The sequence below is a fragment of the Salvelinus fontinalis genome, chromosome 26 (assembly GCF_029448725.1).
Source record: "Salvelinus fontinalis isolate EN_2023a chromosome 26, ASM2944872v1, whole genome shotgun sequence".
In the NCBI taxonomy this organism is placed as follows: domain Eukaryota; kingdom Metazoa; phylum Chordata; class Actinopteri; order Salmoniformes; family Salmonidae; genus Salvelinus; species Salvelinus fontinalis.
The window spans coordinates 1,363,384-1,386,157 of NC_074690.1; the positions used below are offsets into that span (position 1 = coordinate 1,363,384).

Here is a 22,774-nt window from a genome sequence, read left to right on the forward strand (position 1 = left end):
CGCCGGTTGATAGCTTGTGCATGTGACGAGGACGAGTGCAGTACTCACTGCCAAGCTCGTGGTGCAGAATGGTGATGAAGGGGACTCGTGGTGGCAGAATGGTGATGAAGGGGACTCGTGGTGGCAGAATGGTGATGAAGGGGACTCGTGGTGGCAGAATGGTGATGAAGGGGACTCGTGGTGGCAGAAGGGTGACAGAGGGGACTCGTGGTGGCAGAATGGTGATGAAGGGGACTCGTGGTGGCAGAATGGTGATGAAGGGGACTCGTGGTGGCAGAAGGGTGACAGAGGGGACTCGTGGTGGCAGAAGGGTGATGAAGGGGACTCGTGGTGGCAGAATGGTGACAGAGGGGACTCGTGGTGCAGAAGGGTGATGAAGGGGACTCGTGGTGGCAGAATGGTGACAGAGGGGACTCGTGGTGCAGAATGGTGATGAAGGGGACTCGTGGTGCAGAAGGGTGATGAAGGGGACTCGTGGTGGCAGAAGGGTGACAGAGGGGACTCGTGGTGCAGAATGGTGATGAAGGGGACTCGTGGTGGCAGAAGGGTGACGGAGGGGACTCGTGGTGCAGAATGGTGATGAAGGGGACTCGTGGTGCAGAAGGGTGATGAAGGGGACTCGTGGTGGCAGAAGGGTGACAGAGGGGACTCGTGGTGCAGAATGGTGATGAAGGGGACTCGTGGTGGCAGAAGGGTGACAGAGGGGACTCGTGGTGCAGAATGGTGATGAAGGGGACTCGTGGTGGCAGAATGGTGACAGAGGGGACTCGTGGTGCAGAAGGGTGATGAAGGGGACTCGTGGTGGCAGAATGGTGACAGAGGGGACTCGTGGTGCAGAATGGTGATGAAGGGGACTCGTGGTGCAGAAGGGTGATGAAGGGGACTCGTGGTGGCAGAAGGGTGACAGAGGGGACTCGTGGTGCAGAATGGTGATGAAGGGGACTCGTGGTGGCAGAAGGGTGACGGAGGGGACTCGTGGTGCAGAATGGTGATGAAGGGGACTCGTGGTGCAGAAGGGTGATGAAGGGGACTCGTGGTGGCAGAAGGGTGACAGAGGGGACTCGTGGTGCAGAATGGTGATGAAGGGGACTCGTGGTGGCAGAAGGGTGACAGAGGGGACTCGTGGTGCAGAATGGTGATGAAGGGGACTCGTGGTGCAGAAGGGTGATGAAGGGGACTCGTGGTGGCAGAAGGGTGACAGAGGGGACTCGTGGTGGCAGAATGGTGATGAAGGGGACTCGTGGTGGCAGAAGGGTGACAGAGGGGACTCGTGGTGGCAGAAGGGTGACAGAGGGGACTCGTGGTGCAGAATGGTGATGAAGGGGACTCGTGGTGGCAGAATGGTGACAGAGGGGACTCGTGGTGCAGAATGGTGATGAAGGGGACTCGTGGTGCAGAAGGGTGATGAAGGGGACTCGTGGTGGCAGAAGGGTGACAGAGAGGACTCGTGGTGCAGAATGGTGATGAAGGGGACTCGTGGTGGCAGAAGGGTGACAGAGGGGACTCGTGGTGCAGAATGGTGATGAAGGGGACTCGTGGTGCAGAAGGGTGATGAAGGGGACTCGTGGTGGCAGAAGGGTGACAGAGGGGACTCGTGGTGCAGAATGGTGATGAAGGGGACTCGTGGTGGCAGAAGGGTGACAGAGGGGACTCGTGGTGCAGAATGGTGATGAAGGGGACTCGTGGTGCAGAAGGGTGATGAAGGGGACTCGTGGTGGCAGAAGGGTGACAGAGGGGACTCGTGGTGGCAGAATGGTGATGAAGGGGACTCGTGGTGGCAGAAGGGTGACAGAGGGGACTCGTGGTGGCAGAATGGTGATGAAGGGGACTCGTGGTGCAGAATGGTGATGAAGGGGACTCGTGGTGGCAGAATGGTGATGAAGGGGACTCGTGGTGCAGAATGGTGATGAAGGGGACTCGTGGTGCAGAATGGTGATGAAGGGGACTCGTGGTGGCAGAATGGTGATGAAGGGGACTCGTGGTGGCAGAAGGGTGACAGAGGGGACTCGTGGTGGCAGAATGGTGATGAAGGGGACTCGTGGTGCAGAAGGGTGATGAAGGGGACTCGTGGTGCAGAATGGTGATGAAGGGGACTCGTGGTGGCAGAATGGTGATGAAGGGGACTCGTGGTGCAGAATGGTGATGAAGGGGACTCGTGGTGCAGAATGGTGATGAAGGGGACTCGTGGTGGCAGAAGGGTGACGGAAGGGACTCGTGGTGCAGAAGGGTGACGGAGGGGACTCGTGGTGCAGAATGGTGATGAAGGGGACTCGTGGTGGCAGAAGGGTGACGGAAGGGACTCGTGGTGCAGAAGGGTGACGGAGGGGACTCGTGGTGCAGAAGGGTGACGGAGGGGACTCGTGGTGGCAGAAGGGTGACGGAGGGGACTCGTGGTGCAGAATGGTGATGAAGGGGACTCGTGGTGCAGAATGGTGATGAAGGGGACTCGTGGTGCAGAATGGTGATGAAGGGGACTCGTGGTGCAGAATGGTGATGAAGGGGACTCGTGGTGCAGAATGGTGATGAAGGGGACTCGTGGTGCAGAATGGTGATGAAGGGGACTCGTGGTGCAGAATGGTGATGAAGGGGACTCGTGGTGGCAGAATGGTGATGAAGGGGACTCGTGGTGCAGAATGGTGATGAAGGGGACTCGTGGTGGCAGAATGGTGATGAAGGGGACTCGTGGTGGCAGAAGGGTGACAGAGGGGACTCGTGGTGGCAGAATGGTGATGAAGGGGACTCGTGGTGCAGAAGGGTGATGAAGGGGACTCGTGGTGCAGAATGGTGATGAAGGGGACTCGTGGTGGCAGAATGGTGATGAAGGGGACTCGTGGTGCAGAATGGTGATGAAGGGGACTCGTGGTGCAGAATGGTGATGAAGGGGACTCGTGGTGGCAGAAGGGTGACGGAAGGGACTCGTGGTGCAGAAGGGTGACGGAGGGGACTCGTGGTGCAGAATGGTGATGAAGGGGACTCGTGGTGGCAGAAGGGTGACGGAAGGGACTCGTGGTGCAGAAGGGTGACGGAGGGGACTCGTGGTGCAGAAGGGTGACGGAGGGGACTCGTGGTGGCAGAAGGGTGACGGAGGGGACTCGTGGTGGCAGAAGGGTGACGGAGGGGACTTGTGGTGCAGAAGGGTGACGGAGGGGACTCGTGGTGGCAGAAGGGTGACGGAGGGGACTCGTGGTGGCAGAAGGGTGACGGAGGGGACTCGTGGTGGCAGAAGGGTGACGGAGGGGACTCGTGGTGGCAGAAGGGTGACGGAGGGGACTCGTGGTGCAGAAGGGTGACGGAGGGGACTCGTGGTGGCAGAAGGGTGACGGAGGGGACTCGTGGTGGCAGAAGGGTGACGGAGGGGACTCGTGGTGCAGAAGGGTGACGGAGGGGACTCGTGGTGGCAGATGGGTGACGGAGGGGACTCGTGGTGCAGAAGGGTGATGGAGGGGACATTTTTCAAGATTCATGAGTTTATGAGAAATTATCTAGTTTGATGGGCAATTTATTACATTTAACGTTACAAGAGAGAAAAGAGACTAACAATAAAATGAAAAGTAATATGTTTACAAGAAATGCCACCAATCAGAAAGGCAGAATAGCTGCCTCTCTGGTACCAAAACGGCCTCTCTCTATCCTTTTTCCAATGGGAAAAATAGCACTTACAGATAAGGCATTAGGTACAGAACAGCTCAGGTAAATACTGCATTCGGTACAGAACAGCTCAGGTAAATACTGCATTAGGTACAGAACAGCTCAGGTAAATACTGCATTCGGTACAGAACAGCTCAGGTAAATACTGCATTCGGTACAGAACAGCTCAGGTAAATACTGCATTAGGTACAGAACAGCTCAGGTAAATACTGCATTCGGTACAGAACAGCTCAGGTAAATACTGCATTCGGTACAGAACAGCTCAGGTAAATACTGCATTAGGTACAGAACAGCTCAGGTAAATACTGCATTAGGTACAGAACAGCTCAGGTAAATACTGCATTCGGTACAGAACAGCTCAGATCAACCTTGGGGGGGTATGTCCCACATGGCACCTTATTCCCTACAGTATATCATACACAGTTCTGCTCGTGGCAATAGGTCTCGGGTCATAAGTAGTGCACTATAAAGGGGATAGGTTGTTATTTGGGACAAATCCTTGGTCATTCACACAATACACTTGCCGCTGTGGTATCATAAAGAGTGTGTTGATATTTCTGTTTACCTCCGGCCCTCGAGGAAGAGTTTATGTTGATGCATTTTCCCTCCATCTCTCATTAATTATTTAGGTAGAAAGCAAAAGTCCCTAATGAGTACTAATTAAACATCAGAGACTGGCGTATGTGTGTGCGTGCGTGTGCGTGCGTGCGTGCGTGCGTGCGTGTGTGTGTGTGTGTGTTTGAAGTTTCAAAGTTTGTGCGTCAATGTGTGCGTGTACTGGTGGATGATCGTCAGAAAACACAACCACATGGGACAACGCATCTGGTAGAAGATAAATGACCGAGTGTTCACACAGAGGTAGATTTGAAGGGTAGTAAATGTGTGTATGTGTGTTATGTGTTTGTTTGTTTGTGTGTGTGTGGTAAAGGGGGGCCAAGTGTTGCAAATAGACAACTGTTTTCACATGAGTATGTGTGTTACATCTAGAGAGAAATATAAATGTGTATGTAAAAATATTGATAAATACTCTGGAGCAGCAGGGCTAGAGGAACGAGCTCCAGCTGAGCACTGTCCCCTTAACGAGGCTGTGGCAGCACTCTAATGGACTGCTGTGGAGCAGCAGGGCCAAGCCAGAACGAGGACAGATATGATTTTCAACGTTTAAACTTTTGTCTGGTCCTGTCGACTTCACGCTTTTGTTCCCTAAGTTTAAAGTCTGACCATTAAAGTCTGACCCTACTCTAATGAGCTCCGCCCCAAAACAAGGCCAATAATAATGCCCAGTGTGCTTTGCAGTTCATTTGGTCATGTTTTTGTTAGTCCACTAGGGACTGTTTTCATTGCATTATGTTAGTAATCAATAACCTATACTGTGTGTGTGTGATTCTGTTTGATTATTTAGTTAGTTAGTAAATAAATATTTAAGCCAATTTGTTTTATTGCTGAATCATCACTTAGGTTAGGGTTCATGGAGATTTACGAAGTCAACAAAGTTCAGAATGAGACTGATAACCTTTAGTTAATTCGGGAGATAGTAATTCATTAAACAAATGCCCCAAATTCCTAATGAGTTAATTGTTACATGATTCATTTAATTGAGTAATAATTAAACGTAGTAGGTAATTATTCGATGAATATCAGTCATAACATTAATGATGGTCACGTCACAACACGGATTACATTTATAAAGTAACCTGATGTCAGTCAGGACCAGCACCCCCCAGTTCCCCTAAACAGGGGACATTACATCGAATAGGTTTTAATGTATCCTATGAAGTATGAGACACATACTTTAGCTAGGAGAGAGAGGGAGGGAGAGCAGGAGTGAGAGAGATGGAGTTAGAGGGAGACAGACAGACAGACAGACAGACAGACAGACAGACAGACAGACAGACAGACAGACATAGGGGGAGCAGGGGTGAGAGAGGGGGAGCATTTGAGTAGTGACTCATCCAGAGGAGAGAAGGAGATGCAGTATTTGTCTGTAACCTAAAGAGATTGATAAAATAGTTTTTACACCACCACACATTACCAAGAGTGTATTTTCTTCTCTGACCATATACTGAAGTAGAAACACAATCAGATTAATGAGAATATTATATATATTTTTATTATTTATAAAAAATGTTAACCTTTATTTAAATTAGGCAAGTCAATTAAGACCAAATTCTTATTTTCATTGACAGCGGGATCACTGCCTTGTTCAGGCGCAGAACAACATATGTTTTACCTTGTCAGCTCATGAATTTGATCTTGCAACCTTTCGGTTACTAGTCCAACGCTCTAACCACTAGGTTACCTGCCGTCCCTACACTCTAACCACTAGGCTACCTGCCGTCCCTACAGTCTAACCACTAGGCTACCTGCCGTCCCTACACTCTAACCACTAGGCTACCTGCCGCCCCTACACTCTAACCACTAGGCTACCTGCCGTCCCTACACTCTAACCACTAGGCTACCTGCCGTCCCTACACTCTAACCACTAGGTTACCTGCCGTCCCTACACTCTAACCACTAGGCTACCTGCCGTCCCTACACTCTAACCACTAGGTTACCTGCCGTCCCTACACTCTAACCACTAGGCTACCTGCCGCCTCTACACTCCAACCACTAGGTTACCTGCCGCCCCTACACTCTAACCACTAGGTTACCTGCCGTCCCTACACTCTAACCACTAGGCTACCTGCCGTCCCTACAGTCTAACCACTAGGCTACCTGCCGTCCCTACACTCTAACCACTAGGCTACCTGCCGCCCCTACACTCTAGCCACTAGGCTACCTGCCGTCCCTACACTCTAACCACTAGGCTACCTGCCGTCCCTACACTCTAACCACTAGGTTACCTGCCGTCCCTACACTCTAACCACTAGGCTACCTGCCGTCCCTACACTCTAACCACTAGGTTACCTGCCGTCCCTACACTCTAACCACTAGGCTACCTGCCGCCTCTACACTCCAACCACTAGGTTACCTGCCGCCCCTACACTCTAACCACTAGGCTACCTGCCGCCCCTACACTCTAACCACTAGGCTACCTGCCGCCTCTACACTCTAACCACTAGGCTACCTGCCGCCTCTACACTCTAACCACTAGTTTACCTGCCGCCCCTACACTCTAACCACTAGGTTACCTGCCGCCTCTACACTCTAACCACTAGGCTACCTGCCGCCCCATTTTACTGTTGCCTTTTGCTTTCACAGTAGTCTACTTTTAAAAGGTTATAGATTGAAAACAGCAGAAACTCTGAAGAACTGGGCGAGGACCAGAGTTTAAATAATTCATCCAGACTTCTTAATTGATTATGCAAAAAATAAATGGGAATTTAACAGCTCCCTGAGGGTGTTTGATTATGGAGAGAATAGAAGTCAAACATCTCCCTAAAGATGTACTTGACGTACAGTACCAGTCAAAAGTTTGGACACACCTACTCATTCAAGCACCTTTTATTTGTAAAATGTTCCTACATGGTAGAATAATAGTGAAGACATCAAAACTACAAAATTAAACATTTTTGGAATAATGTAGTAAACAGAAAAGTGTAAAACAAATAGAAAATATATGTTATATTTTAGATTCTTCATAGTAGACATTGTGTGCCTTGATGACAGCTTCGCACACTCTTGGGAAGGCTGAAGGTGCGAACAGGAATAGTCCTGCCTCTCGTTGGTCGGCCTACGGAGCTGCGCACAGCGCAAAGTTTGACTAGGCTGATGATATTGCTTGGGGTTGTTAGGCAAAATGACTTGTTGATCAATGACTGTCAACACAATTAGATGCTTAGTTTGACACTAAGGGAGAGGAAGCAGTTGTCACAAAAGATAAGCTGTATTTAAAAAAAAATATTATTATATTAATTGATTAACCTGTTGTCGTGTCTTTGACTACCCCCAACCCAACGTCATGACACTGTGATTTGTAAAATTTAAATACATTTTCTGACTGATGCATGCTACATTTGGATCGGTTTGGGGTCTGTGGACAGATGCAGTCTTATCTTAAACATTGGAACCAGTGACCCGATGTACTTTGGTGAATCGTTACATCCATACTATGTAATGCAATACTTTGACTATCAGTTGTTGGTGTAAATACAGCTGATTACCGATGTAGGATCTTCATATGATCAGCCTATCATGTTTCAGGAGAAGACCCAGATGCAGACAGCGTCGAAGTAACACACGTCTTTTACTAGAACAGGGGGGCAGGCAAACTATCAGGTCAAGAGCAGACAGAGGTCAGTAAGCCGGGTCAGAGTCCAAAAAGTACAGAACGGCAGGCAGTCTCAGGGTCAGAGCAGGCAGAATGGTCAAAACTGGGAAAACTAGAAAACAGGAACTAGACACAGACAGGAGCAGAGTGGAAAACCGCTGTTAGGCTTGACAAACAAAACGAACTCGCAACAAGACAAACAGAGAACACAGGTATAAATACACTGGTGATAAAGGGGAAGTTGAGAGACACCTGAAGGAGGGTGGAGACGAGCACAACAACAGGTGAAACAGGACAGGGTTCTGTTTTGTTGCAGGAGAACTTCCCTGCAATGCAGGAAATGTAAAACGTGTCGTGTATTTGAGGTGTAAAAAAGCTTCTGAAGTTTATAATTTTCCACTTTGAAAAATTCAATGTTAAATATATCAACCCTCACAAAAATGTCCATTCGTTGTAATCCACGTAGTAATCCACATCCTCTTGCTGCAGGATTATTTTCCAGGTCGTACATCTGTAGTTCTCAAATGCACTAGCCTGCATTTCACACGTACAAATACTTACTAACCTACCGACTTACTGAGGCCCATCGCCCCATGATGCGCATTGGCCATATACAAATACACAACTTGTTTTAATTACATTGAACAAATACTGCCTTTGTGTCTGTCTTCTCAAACTAACAAAACATGTTGCTTTTTCACAGATAGATTCCAGCCTTCCACCTTTGACTGGTTGCTAAATGGTTTTATGAATTATTCAGAGTTCGTAATAGTTTAGAGGCAAGAACCATATGGACCCTGTCATATCATGCCAGGAATTCTGGGAACAAGACGAGCGGAAGCAAACAAGGTTTCACCTCTGAAATACTTTAATTAACAGCTTAAATTCTTCCAAACTTCACTCCTTTGTCCCTATCCTTATTCTGAGAGTACCTACTATGGGCTAGGGTCAAAAGTAGTGTATTTGGGACGCAGGCTTTTTCCGGTCTTACAGTATGTGTTTTGAGTCGAGAGCTTCCAACATCTAAATTGAGTACAACATCCATAAAAGGTTAACATGTTCTCGTGACCCTATATCCTTAGAACACCTACTGTCACACCAAAATATTTGGTATTTTCTGTCAGTAAGTGGAGTATTGTTGTTGTGACCATTGAGTTGAGAGCTATCAGTATCTCAGTAGCTGTACACCTGCATCCACGTTCTTCAGTTAGTGTGATATCCACTTAAACAGCAAACAAGCTAATCTAAGGGTAGAAACGTTCTTCCTTAGATAGTAGATAGTGTTGTAGACGTTCTCAGAAGAGGATAGATATTCTGAGTTCTGTGAGGATACATTGTTCTCCCGTGAGTATGGAGCAGAGACCTGGAGAAGGTTGGCAGATTCTGTCTTCTGCTCTCTCTCTCTCTCTCTCTCTCTCTCTCTCTCTCTCTCTCTCTCTCTCTCTCTCTCTCTCTCTCACTCTCTCACTCTCTCACTCTCTCACTCTCTCACTCTCTCACTCTCTCACTCTCTCACTCTCTCACTCACTCACAGTAAACTTTTTGTGAAAAATTGAATTGGATACCCAAGGGCTTGGACTGAAAATTGTGGAAAAGATATATATTTTTTCTCCCATCACACCTTAACTGAGGTATCTAATGAGAGGCATAACTATCTGCTGGAGATGGGACTGGCAAGCAGGGTAGTAGAGTCTGCAATGTAAAGCCCAGCAGTGTTTGTTTACCGAACTGGTGTAAATATGACTGGAGAATGTATGAGTTTCTGAATATGAATATTAGTGTCTTAGAAGGGGATGCTTGCATGTTAGGATCACATGGGCTCATCAGAGATTCTAAGGACATGAAATAAGCTCACAGATGACACAAATAACGGAAATATGAATGTAGATTTTGTATCATCACCTTACTGTTCTCTTTTCCGACAAAACTCTTCAGGAAGGAACTTGTGATGTAAAACATCTCTCACCTTTGCCTTGGAATCCACAGAGCTAGGCTGCTGGGTTGCTGTAACTCCACAGGGCTGTTGGGTTGCTGTAACTCCACAGGGCTAGGCTGCTGGGTTGCTGTAACACCACAGAGCTAGGCTGTTGCGTTGCTGTAACTCCACAGAGCTAGGCTGTTGCGTTGCTGTAACTCCACAGGGCTAGGCTGTTGGGTTGCTGTAACTCCACAGGGCTAGGCTGTTGGGTTGCTGTAACTCCACAGAGCTAGGCTGTTGGGTTGATGTAACTCCACAGGGCTATGCTGTTGGGTTGCTGTAACTCCACAGAGCTAGGCTGTTGGGTTGCTGTAACTCCACAGGGCTAGGCTGTTGGGTTGATGTAACTCCACAGGGCTAGGCTGTTGGGTTACTGTAACTCCACAGAGCTAGGCTGTTGGGTTGCTGTAACTCCACAGAGCTAGGCTGTTGGGTTGCTGTAACTCCACAGGGCTAGGCTGTTGGGTTGCTGTAACTCCACAGAGCTAGGCTGTTGGGTTGCTGTAACTCCACAGAGCTAGGCTGTTGGGTTGCTGTAACTCCACAGAGCTAGGCTGTTGGGTTGCTGTAACTCCACAGAGCTAGGCTGTTGGGTTGCTGTAACTCCACAGAGCTAGGCTGTTAGGTTGATGTAACTCCACAGGGCTAAGCTGTTGGGTTTCTGTAGCTCCACAGGGCTAGGCTGTTGGGTTGCTGTAACTCCACAGAGCTAGGCTGTTGGGTTGATGTAACTCCACAGGGCTGTTGGGTTGCTGTAACTCCACAGGGCTAGGCTGTTGGGTTGATGTAACTCCACAGGGCTAGGCTGTTGGGTTGATGTAACTCCACAGAGCTAGGCTGTTGGGTTGATGTAACTCCACAGGGCTAGGCTGTTGGGTTGATGTAACTCCACAGAGCTAGGCTGTTGGGTTGATGTAACTCCACAGGGCTAGGCTGTTGGGTTGCTGTAACTCCACAGAGCTAGGCTGTTGGGTTGCTGTAACTCCACAGAGCTAGGCTGCTGGGTTGCTGTAACTCCACAGAGCTAGGCTGTTGGGTTGATGTAACTCCACAGAGCTAGGCTGTTGGGTTGATGTAACTCCACAGGGCTAGGCTGTTGGGTTGCTGTAACTCCACAGGGCTGTTGGGTTGATGTAACTCCACAGGGCTAGGCTGTTGGGTTGCTGTAACTCCACAGAGCTAGGCTGTTGGGTTGATGTAACTCCACAGGGCTAGGCTGTTGGGTTGATGTAACTCCACAGAGCTAGGCTGTTGGGTTGCTGTAACTCCACAGGGCTAAGCTGTTGGTTGATGTAACTCCACAGGGCTAGGCTGTTGGTTGCTGTAACTCCACAGGGCTAAGCTGTTGGTTGCTGTAACTCCACAGGGCTAGGCTGTTGGGTTGATGTAACTCCACAGGGCTAGGCTGTTGGGTTGCTGTAACTCCAGAGGGCTAGGCTGTTGGGTTGCTGTAACTCCACAGGGCTAGGCTGTTGGGTTGCTGTAACTCCACAGGGCTGTTGGGTTGCTGTAACTCCACAGGGCTAGGCTGTTGCGTTGCTGTAACTCCACAGGGCTGTTGGGTTGCTGTAACTCCACAGAGCTAGGCTGTTGGGTTGATGTAACTCCACAGGGCTGTTGGGTTGCTGTAACTCCACAGAGCTAGGCTGTTGCGTTGCTGTAACTCCACAGGGCTAGGCTGTTGGGTTGCTGTAACTCCACATTCGTTTACTTTGCTTGTCTAATGAAAAGTGTGTAGTTTTTTTATCTACTAGGTTGCAACCTTATTTAACTTTTAATGTCAGAGGTGAGAGATGTTATTCATATTCAGAAACTCATACATTCTCCAGTCATATTTACACCAGTTCGGTAAACAAACACTGATATTTTCTACTCGTTCCTCTCTGCCTCAGTGATGTCTCTGTCCCCTCTGTGATGTCTGTCCCCTCAGTGATGTCTCTGTCCCCTCAGTGATGTCTCTGTCCCATCAGTGGCGTCTCTGTCCCTCGAGTGACATGTATGTCCTCTCGAGTGACGTGTCTGTCCCCTCGAATGACGCATATGTCCCAACAGTGACACGTCTGTCCCCTCAGCCAGCAGTATACCACCCTGCATCACACTGCTAGCTTGCCACTGAAGCTAAGCAGAGTTGGTCCTGGTCGGTAGGAGGCACTCTTTCCTCTGGTCTAAAAAAATATCCCAATGCCCCAGAGCAGTGATTGGGGACATTGCCCTATGTAGGGTTCTGTCTTTCAGATGGGATGTTAAATCGGTGTCCTGACTCTCTGTGGTCACTAAAGATCCCATGGCACTTATCGTAAGAGTAGCGGTGTTAACCCGGGTGTCCTGGCTAAATTCCCAATCTGTCCCTCATACCATCACGGCCACCTAGTCATCCCCAGGTTCCAATTGGCTCATTCCTCCCCCCCTCCTCTCTCCTGTAACTATTCCCCAGGCCGTTGCTGTAAATTAGAATGTGTTCTCAGTCAACTTACCTGGTAAAATAAGGGTAAAATAAAAATATTTCTGTCCCCTCAGTGAAGTGTCAGTCCCCTCAGTGAAGCGTCAGTCCCCTCAGTAAAGTGTCAGTCCCCTCAGTGATGTCTCAGTCCCCTCAGTGAAGCGTCAGTCCCCTCAGTGAAGCGTCAGTCCCCTCAGTGAAGCGTCAGTCCCCTCGGTGAAGCGTCAGTCCCCTCGGTGAAGCGTCAGTCCCCTCAGTGAAGCGTCAGTCCCCTCAGTGAAGTGTCAGTCCCCTCAGTGAAGCGTCAGTCCCCTCGGTGAAGCGTCAGTCCCCTCGGTGAAGCGTCAGTCCCCTCGGTGAAGCGTCAGTCCCCTCGGTGAAGCGTCAGTCCCCTCAGTGAAGCGTCAGTCCCCTCAGTGAAGCGTCAGTCCCCTCAGTGATGTGCCAGTCCCCTCAGTGATGAGTCAGTCCCCTCAGTGTAGATCTAAAAACCCACAGGCAATAGTACAACACCTTATATTACCTTATTTTTGTTCCGTCTGCTCTAGTAATGTTGAAGTAGAGAGACGTACCATTGAAGTAGAGAGGAGCAATGTTGAAGTAGAGAGGAGGAATGTTGAAGTAGAGAGGGGGAATGTTGAATTAGGGAGGAGGAATGTTGAATTAGAGGAGGAATGTTGAAGTAGAGAGAAGGAATGTTGAAGTAGAGAGGAGGAATGTTGAAGTAGAGAGGAGGAATGTTGAAGTAGAGAGGAGGAATGTTGAAGTAGAGGAGGAATGTTGAAGTAGAGAGGAGGAATGTTGAAGTAGAGAGGAGGAATGTTGAAGTAGAGAGGAGGAATGTTGAAGTAGAGAGGAGGAATGTTGAAGTAGAGAGGGGGAATGTTGAATTAGGGAGGAGGAATGTTGAATTAGAGGAGGAATGTTGAAGTAGAGAGAAGGAATGTTGAATTAGAGAGGAGGAATGTTGAATTAGAGAGGAGGAATGTTGAAGTAGAGAGGAGGAATGTTGAAGTAGAGAGGAGGAATGTTGAAGTAGAGAGGAGGAATGTTGAAGTAGAGAGGATGAATGTTGAAGTAGAGAGGATGAATGTTGAAGTAGAGAGGAGGAATGTTGAAGTAGAGAGGAGGAATGTTGAAGTAGAGAGGAGGAATGTTGAAGTAGAGAGGAGGAATGTTGAAGTAGAGAGGAGGAATGTTGAATTAGAGAGGGGGAATGTTGAATTAGAGAGGAGGAATGTTGAATTAGAGAGGAGGAATGTTGAAGTAGAGAGGAGGAATGTTGAAGTAGAGAGGAGGAATGTTGAAGTAGAGAGGAGGAATGTTGAAGTAGAGAGGAGGAATGTTATAGTAGAGAGGAGGAATGTTGAAGTAGAGAGGAGGAATGCTGAGTCCTGTTATCTCCTATAGGTTCACTGAGAGGATGTATGTCCCCAGTGGTAACTATTTACTAAGCAGACAACACTCTAAATGACCTGATTCGTCTCCTCCCAATTACCTAACATTCTAATTGTTCTAATCTCCCATTCCAAGCCGACTGACGGAATTCTAATTTAGAAACAAACTGTTCCAACTCACCCAGGCCCAATCAGACGAGTCATTACTGAGCCTAGTTATCCTCATATAAACCAACTATACATACACACACACACACACACACACATGCACACACATTCACGCAAACACACACACACACACCGGTCTCATACAGTGAACAGCTGTGGAGTGTGTTTATGATCCACAGGTGGTTCATTATGCATCTATGGGGCTATAAAATAATATATTTGTTATGTTTTATCATCTCTCTAAACCGTTGGGAATCTCCTGATGAAACAATGATCCAAATATTTTATCAGACGTTAAGGCTTGCTGGGGGGGGTGGATGTCAAATTTAAATTTAAAGATGGATGTCAAATTTAAACCTGGTCTTACTCCTAAACGGCACTCTATTCCCTATATAGCGCACTACGTAGTGAATATGGTGTAATTTGGGACGTACGCCTGTTAATTACAGGGGTCACAGCCGTGTGTCCAGGCCCGGTCCTATCCCTTATTAGAATGCGACAGAGCATTCAGCTCATACAAAATGAATCAAAACTAATATGATTTTAACAGAGAGGACGAGGCGAAGCGTTAAGGGGTTTACTCTGGCCAAAATCTGTCCAACCAAAATAAAAGTGAGGAATTTTTGAAACGGAGGTCAATGAGAGTGTCGAATTTGGTCAACAAAAAATGTTTTTTTTTTATTGCTAATTTGCCATGTGAGGCAAATTTAATGGAATATAAATTTCATTATGATTAGGTTGTTACAAATGCACTGAAATAGGTGGACACATGTTTTTTTCGTCAACTTTGAAAATACTACTTTAAATCAGAGTTGCTCACGCGCATCTGGCCTCTCATTGTTTAGAATGGTCCAACCTGATCTCGCCATCTCCCGTATGCCTTCCATCTTTGAGGAAATGTCTATTGTTAGAGTGGTCACTCGACTATCTTGTCAATGTAATAGATCATCTTTGATTTTCATTTGAATATTAAAGGGGTAATTCGGGAATCGTGGCAATGAGGCCCTGTATCTACTTCCCCCAGAGAAAGATGAACTTGTGGATACCATTTTTTTATGTCTCTGTGTCCAGTATGAAGGAAGTTACAGGTAGTTTTGCGAGCCAATGCTAACTAGCGTTAGCACAATGACTGGTAGTCTATAGGTATCTGCAAGCATGCTAGAGAGATATAACACACCTGTAAGGGGAAATCAAGACTAAATAAAGACAAAAGCAACTCTCTCACCTGCCCTGCACCTTGATGTCAGAGATGGCGTAGAAGTATCTGGACAAGTTGTTTTCATCTACCATGGTGGACCCGGTGGCCGGTTTCAGCAGCCGTATCCTCAGATCCGTCACAGTGAAGAAGTCCCGGAGGTTCCTGGTGGTGTCCAGTTGACCGTACAGCGACGCCATGTTGTACAGCTGCAGCCCGGCGAACAGCGCAAACCGATCCTTGATCTCGAAGCGGACTGTTTTATCGTACTTCCACACGTAGCCACGGGAGTAGTCCTCGGTGCAGATGATGTCGAGGAGGGTTCGCTGGGTCAGCTCGTTGACCGTCTTGGGGTCCATGGTAAAAGCGTCGAGGCAGTCGGTAGCGTAAAACTGGTAAGGGATCCAGGTTTTACCGTAGTCTAGCGATTTCTCCAGAAGCATCTGCTCAGGGCGGCCGGACTCGAAGGTGAGGACGATGTCATCGGTCAACTCGATGGTCTTGTTCCAGGACAGCGTGATGTTGACTTCCAGGGGTTTGGGGTACTTCGTCCAGGAACTGGATTGCCAGAAGGTTGTGGGGTTGCGGCCCTCGAAATCGAACATGAGCTCCGAAGGGTGGGCTAGTTCATCTGTGGAGGCGTCACACTCGTTGTTGCACATGTAAGGGTTTTCCTGAGAGGGGAAAATAGAGGTAGAGAACACAGGTTGAAACCTTAGACCCGGTATCAACATATCCGCAATCTATTCTGGACTGACAGGGACTCACTCATTTAGGCACTCATTTAGGGACTCATTTAGGGACTCATTTAGGGACTCATTTAGGGACTCATTCACACACACTTTAATCATCAAACATCTGTACACTAGTGATGTCACCTACTGCTGGTGGAGAAGTGTAAAGACACCATATTTCAACCCTGCTACTTACACAGTAATATTCTGTCCTGTATTCCATCCACCACTGTCCTCTACTTAGTAATATACTGTCCTGTATTCCATCCACCACTGTCCTCTACTTAGTAATATACTGTCCTGTATTCCATCCGCCACTGTCCTCTACTTAGTAATATTCTGTCCTGTATTCCATCCACCACTGTCCTCTACTTAGTAATATACTGTCCTGTATTCCATCCACCACTGTCCTCTACTTAGTAATATACTGTCCTGTATTCCATCCACCACTGTCCTCTACTTAGTAATATACTGTCCTGTATTCAATCCGCCACTGTCCTCTACTTAGTAATATACTGTCCTGTATTCCATCCACCACTGTCCTCTACTTAGTAATATACTGTCCTGTAGTCCATCCACCACTGTCCTCTACTTAGTAATATACTGTCCTGTATTCCATCCACCACTGTCCTCTACTTAGTAATATACTGTCCTGTATTCAATCCGCCACTGTCCTCTACTTAGTAATATACTGTCCTGTATTCCATCCACCACTGTCCTCTACTTAGTAATATACTGTCCTGTATTCAATCCGCCACTGTCCTCTACTTAGTAATATACTGTCCTGTATTCCATCCACCACTGTCCTCTACTTAGTAATATACTGTCCTGTATTCCATCCACCACTGTCCTCTACTTAGTAATATACTGTCCTGTATTCAATCCGCCACTGTCCTCTACTTAGTAATATACTGTCCTGTATTCCATCCACCACTGTCCTCTACTTAGTAATATACTGTCCTGTATTCCATCCACCACTGTCCTCTACTTAGTAATATACTGTCCTGTATTCATCCACCACTGTCCTCTACTTAGTAATATACTGTCCTGTATTCCATCCGCCACTGTCCTCTACTTAGTAATATACTGTCCTGTATTCTATCCACCACTGTCCTCTACTTAGTAATATTCTGTTCTGTATTCCATCCACCACTGTCCTCTACTTAGTAATATACTGTCCTGTATTCTATCCACCACTGTCCTCTACTTAGTAATATACTGTCCTGTATTCCATCCACCACTGTCCTCTACTTAGTAATATACTGTCCTGTATTCTATCCACCACTGTCCTCTACTTAGTAATATACTGTCCTGTATTCCATCCGCCACTGTCCTCTACTTAGTAATATACTGTCCTGTATTCCATCCACCACTGTCCTCTACTTAGTAATATACTGTCCTGTATGCCATCCACCACTGTCCTCTACTTAGTAATATACTGTCCTGTATTCCATCCACCACTGTCCTCTACTTAGTAATATACTGTCCTGTATGCCATCCACCACTGTCCTCTACTTAGTAATATACTGTCCTGTATTCCATCCACCACTGTCCTCTACTTAGTAATATACTGTCCTGTATTCTATCCACCACTGTCCTCTACTTAGTAATATACTGTCCTGTATTCAATCCGCCACTGTCCTCTACTTAGTAATATACTGTCCTGTATTCTATCCACCACTCTAGTCGACTCTACCACCCAAATTGCCTGTGTGATTTATATTCCTGCTGTTCCTCTAGTGTACATGGGGGAAGAATCCTCAATGACTATCTCTTATGAAACACACTGCTGAGAAATATACATATTTTTGCCTGCTCAACCGAGCCCCAACACGACTCTCTGTGTGTGTGTGTGTGTGTGTGTGTGCTGCCTGTGTGTGTGTGTGTGTGTGTGTGTGTGTGTGTGTGTGTGTTACCTGTGTGTTGTGTGTGTGTGTTGTGTGCGTGTGTGTGCATGAAAGAGTGTTTTAAACACACTCATATTGACATTCATCTCACCTCTACTCTATACAACATTGAGGCCAGCTGCAGATGAGCTGTTGATCAGCTATAAACGTCTAGTAAAGTCTGTCATCATTTCAAATACGCTAAATGCTGGCTATTTAAATAAAACGTAAACAGTGTTTCTCATTCTTCTTGTGTATGTGATTACGGAGCTTTGATAAATCCAACACACACGTCATGTTTAAAACAGGAGGCATGTTCACCACATCAGAGAATACTGATAACGCCACACTAATATTGAACTCATCGAGCACAAATACAGGTCTGACTGCCTATTCATTCACAACGTGGGACTCGGCATCCTGTATTTCAAACGGTTATGTTTGGACTTGAGTACATTTGATACTTTGCGAGATGAGAGGCAAGATTCTACTATGTAAGGATCCAATCTAGCCAGTCGGTTAGTCGTTTATAATCGGCAGGTCTCATTGGTGTTTCATCAGGAACATGTCACCAGCCCTCTGCTTCTACTGATGTTAGATAAGGATAAGGACTACCTGATAAGGCTGAACATGTCTGAGGTGTCCTGGGTCAGCAGGGTTGGCTGGCTGAGGTAAGTGGTTGTGTTTCCATGACTACCACCTAATAGGTGTTGTGTGAAACCATTCTTAATCAAATCAAATCAAATGTATTTATGAAGCCCTTCTTAGATCAGCTGATATCTCAAAGTGCTGTACAGAAACCCAGCCTAAAACCCCAAACAGCAAGCAATGCAGGTGTAGAAGCACGGTGGCTAAGAAAAACTCCCTAGAAAGGCCAAAACCTAGGAAGAAACCTAGAGAGGAACCAGGCTATGAGGGGTGGCCAGTCCTCTTCTGGCTGTGCCGGGTGGAGATTATAACAGAACATGGCCAAGATGTTCAAATGTTCATAAATGACCAGCATGGTCAAATAATAGACAGTCAGAGGAGGGTGAGAATGTGACAGACAGTAGAGAGATGGCGGGGCAGAGACAGTCAGAGGGATGTGAGAGACAGTAGAGAGACAGGGAGGTAGATTGTAGGTAGTTGTTGGTAGGTAGCTGTTGGTTCAGGTTCAGTAATAGGTAGGTAGATGTTGGTAGGTAGATGTTGGTTCAGGGACAGTAATAGGTAGGTAGATGATGGTAGATAGTTGTTTGTTCAGGGGCAGTAATAGGTAGGTAGATGATGGTAGATAGTTGTTTGTTCAGGGACAGTAATAGGTAGGTAGATGTTGGTAGATAGTTGTTTGTTCAGGGACAGTAATAGGTAGGTAGATGTTGGTAGATAGTTGTTTGTTCAGGGACAGTAATAGGTAGGTAGATGTTGGTAGATCGTTGTTTGTTCAGGGACAGTAATAGGTAGGTAGATGTTGGTAGATCGTTGTTTGTTCAGGGACAGTAATAGGTAGGTAGATGTTGGTAGGTAATTGTTGGTGAGGGACAGTAATAGGTAGGTAGATGATGGTAGGTAGATGTTGGTGAGGGACAGTAATAGGTAGGTAGATGTTGGTAGGTAGATGTTGGTGAGGGACAGTAATAGGTAGGTAGATGTTGGTAGGTAGCTGTTGGTAGATAGTTGTTTGTTCAGGGACAGTAATAGGTACGTAGATGTTGGTAGGTAGATGTTGGTAGATAGTTGTTTGTTCAGGGACAGTAATGGGTAGGTAATTGTTGGTTTGGTATTTGTTTGTTCAGGGACAGTAATAGGTAGGTAGTTGTTGGAACGTGTGAACTTTCATTTGCTTTATTAACAAACGTGTACGCCATCTATAAATATGAATAAAATTGTTAAATTCCAAGCCTGGTTGGTTTAGCCACGGGCCTGGTTGGTTTACACATGAGTTTGGATTGGTCAGCCATACGCTTCTGTCCATTACATGAACTGGTCAGTATGTGCAGGTAATCCTTTATAGCCTAGCTTAATACATTTTCAGATGTTACACGTTTCTAATTTTGTCAGAAAGTCGTTTTCATTTCAAGTTAAAGTGTACTGTTAGCTAGCTCGATAACGTTAGTTGGCTGGCTAAATAGCTAACGTTACGTGTATGATCTGTGTAGTAGTATTATATTCGTATCTCAGAGGCATTTGCATTGTTAGTTATAACCTTGTGATAGCTAGCTAACATTGAATCTGGTTGGTTAGCTACATGCAGATTCATGCGGGGTAGTAGCGTTATGAGTTGGGATTTCGGTTAATTGTTTAGCTAGCTAGCTACATGTCTAAACAAAATAATGCACTTTTCAAGTAACCATTTCAATAGAATGTGGTCACTGCTACAACTGTCGATAGAATTTGTGTCTGGAAGTAGCTGGCAAGCAAGCCAACGTTAGGCAGTTAGCTTAGGTGCTTGACAACTGCTGTTATTAGGTCAGAACGCTCGGATCAACCCTACTCCTCGGCCAGAGCGTCCAGGAGCATTCTGAACGCTCTGAGAGCGAAACGCTCTGAATTTACGAACGGACAATCTGACAACGCTCTGCGTTTATGAATACCCAGAGCACACTCTGGCACTCCAGATTAAATTTACAAACACACCCGTAGTCTAAACCAGTCTTTAGTCTTGACATCTTTGGTTGTTTAGAGGTTATACGTTTATCAACTTTCAAAGCAGAATTACTCTCCCATTGTTCCTCAAATGTAGTGTTTATAATTTGTATATCAAATGTTTGATATACAATTTTCTAGCACTTAGTCTCTACTACTTTTACGCAAATTAAACATTTTGCTACGTAAGACTGAATCGAGCCGGTCGGTCACATTTGACATCTCATCTTCCCTATCTAATCAAAAAAAATCACTCAGAAAACATAAGAAAATTAACAACAACGACAAATGGTTTGATGAAGAATGCAAAACCTAAGAAGGAAATTGAGAAAGCTATCCAACGAAAAACATAGAGACCCAGAAAACCTGAGCCTAAACCTTCACTAGTGTGAATCACTAAAACAATACAGAAATACACAGAGCACATCAGAAATCAGCTCAATGTAATTGAGGAATACCTAGACTCTAACTACTTCTGGGAAAATTGGAAAACAGTAAACAAACAACAGGAAGAGTTGGAGATGTATGGGTAAACCACTTCTCCAATGTTTTTGGCCCTATAACAAAGAACAAACAGCGAAAACCTATTTATGATCAAATATCCTTCTTAGAATCATCTATTAAACATCTATTAAACCCTACCAGAACCCACTGGATTCTCCAATTACATGGAATGAACTACAGGACAAAATACAAACCCTCCAACCCAAAAAGGCTCTTGGTGTTGATGGTCCCTAAATGAAATGATAAAATATACAGACACGAAATTCTAATTGGCTACACTTAAACTCTTTGACATCATCCTTTGCTCTGGCATCTTCCCCAAGACTTGGAACCAAGGACTGATCACCCCAATCCACAAAAGCGGAGACAAATTTTACCCCAATAACTACCATGGATATGCGTCAACAGCAACCTTTGGATAATCATCTGCATTATCATTAACAGCAGACTCGTACATTTCCTCAGTGAAAACAATGTATTGAGCAAATATCAAATTAGCTGTTTACCTAATTGCCATTTGACAGACCACATATTCACCCTGCACAACATAATTGAAAAATAAACCAACAATTGGCAAAGTCTTCTCATGCTTTGTTGATTTCAAAGAAGATGTTCACTCAATTTGGCATGAGGGTCAACTATACAAATTGATGGAAAGCGGGGAAAAACAAAAAATCCAACTACACAAACAACAAGTGTGCGGTTAAAATTGCAAAAAACACACTCACAGTTGAAGTCGGAAGTTTACATAAATCTTAGCCAAATACATTTAAACTCAGTTTTCACAATTCCTGACATTTAATCTGAATAAAAATTCCCTGGCTTAGGTCAGTTAGGATCACCACTTTATTTTAAGAACGTGAAATGTCAGAATAATATGGGATAATATGTATAATATGGAATAATATGGAAATGTTCTATGGGATTGAGGTCAGGGCTTTGTGATGGCCACTCCAATACCTTGACTTTGTTGTCCTTAATTGATTACGTGATTGAATTCAATCATGTTTCAATTAACTCATTAATAACCTGGGGCACCACGGAGAAGTTTATTTAAGGAGTTCCGTATTCCGAATGAACTCTTCGAGATCTAAAGATCACTTACATTTCAGTCATCAGTCAGTCATTAATTATTCTTTACCTTCTATCAGTCTCATCTGAATGTCATGAAATTCGTAGTTCTCTGCACGAACCCTAGTTTCCATAGTGAATCAGCAATATACAATTTGGCTTCATTATTTATTTACTAACTAACAAAACAATCACACAGAATTACATAACAAACATACAGTAGCTTAGGTTACTAACAATGATAGGAAAGTCCCTAGTGGGCTAAGCTACATGCTTTCTCGTCTTCTTAACCATTCCAGATGTCCAATTTTGGTATGAAATGTACATTTCATCACGGGTGGTTTTATACATTTCTGAGAAAAGGGCGGTTCCATGACGTCGATCTAATGTCTATGCTAAACGTTGGCGTGGCCACACACTAGTTAATCTTTCTATGAAAATCCATACTCTCATTTAGAAGGTTAACATCACATTACATCTTTTCATGTTTAATCAGATATGTTTCACAATATTTAGATCTAAACCTGACAGCTGGGAAATGTACACTTTAAGAGATAACGTTATGTGTGTTTCCTGTCCTTCATGAGATCACCAAATGATACACACTCGTCATAACTGTCCCTTAATTGTCCACGGACCATTCCCACATTCTCAAAAGTAGAAATATTGTTTAATTCTCCCATTTTGGGGATTTAGGATTTTGGCCAAGTCTAGTCCTTTGTTCTATCTCTCCCTCAATACTGCATGTCCAAAGGGGAGAGGGTCCCTTCCAAGAATTTAGGACCTGTGAAAAGAAAGAGAGAGAGGGAGAGGGGACTAGGATCCCCCCCCCCCCCCCCCCCCCCCCCCCAGGGCACGTCATGATAACTATATACATACTCAGCGTGCAACAGAGCTGCAGGAGTTGCGACCTGTTTT

The 22,774-nt window shown here is 45.8% G+C and overlaps 1 protein-coding gene across 3 annotated transcripts in view; it reads right to left on the minus strand.

Annotated features, from left to right (window-relative positions):
* LOC129823537 (netrin-G1-like) overlaps positions 1-22,774 on the minus strand; it is a 240,760-nt gene that overhangs the window by 141,249 nt on the left and 76,737 nt on the right. For all 3 annotated transcript variants that reach the window (XM_055882334.1, XM_055882335.1, XM_055882333.1), the window contains exon 3: positions 15,067-15,710. In XM_055882334.1, coding sequence (XP_055738309.1) covers positions 15,067-15,710 — 644 coding nt within the window. The remainder of the gene's footprint in view (positions 1-15,066; positions 15,711-22,774) is intronic.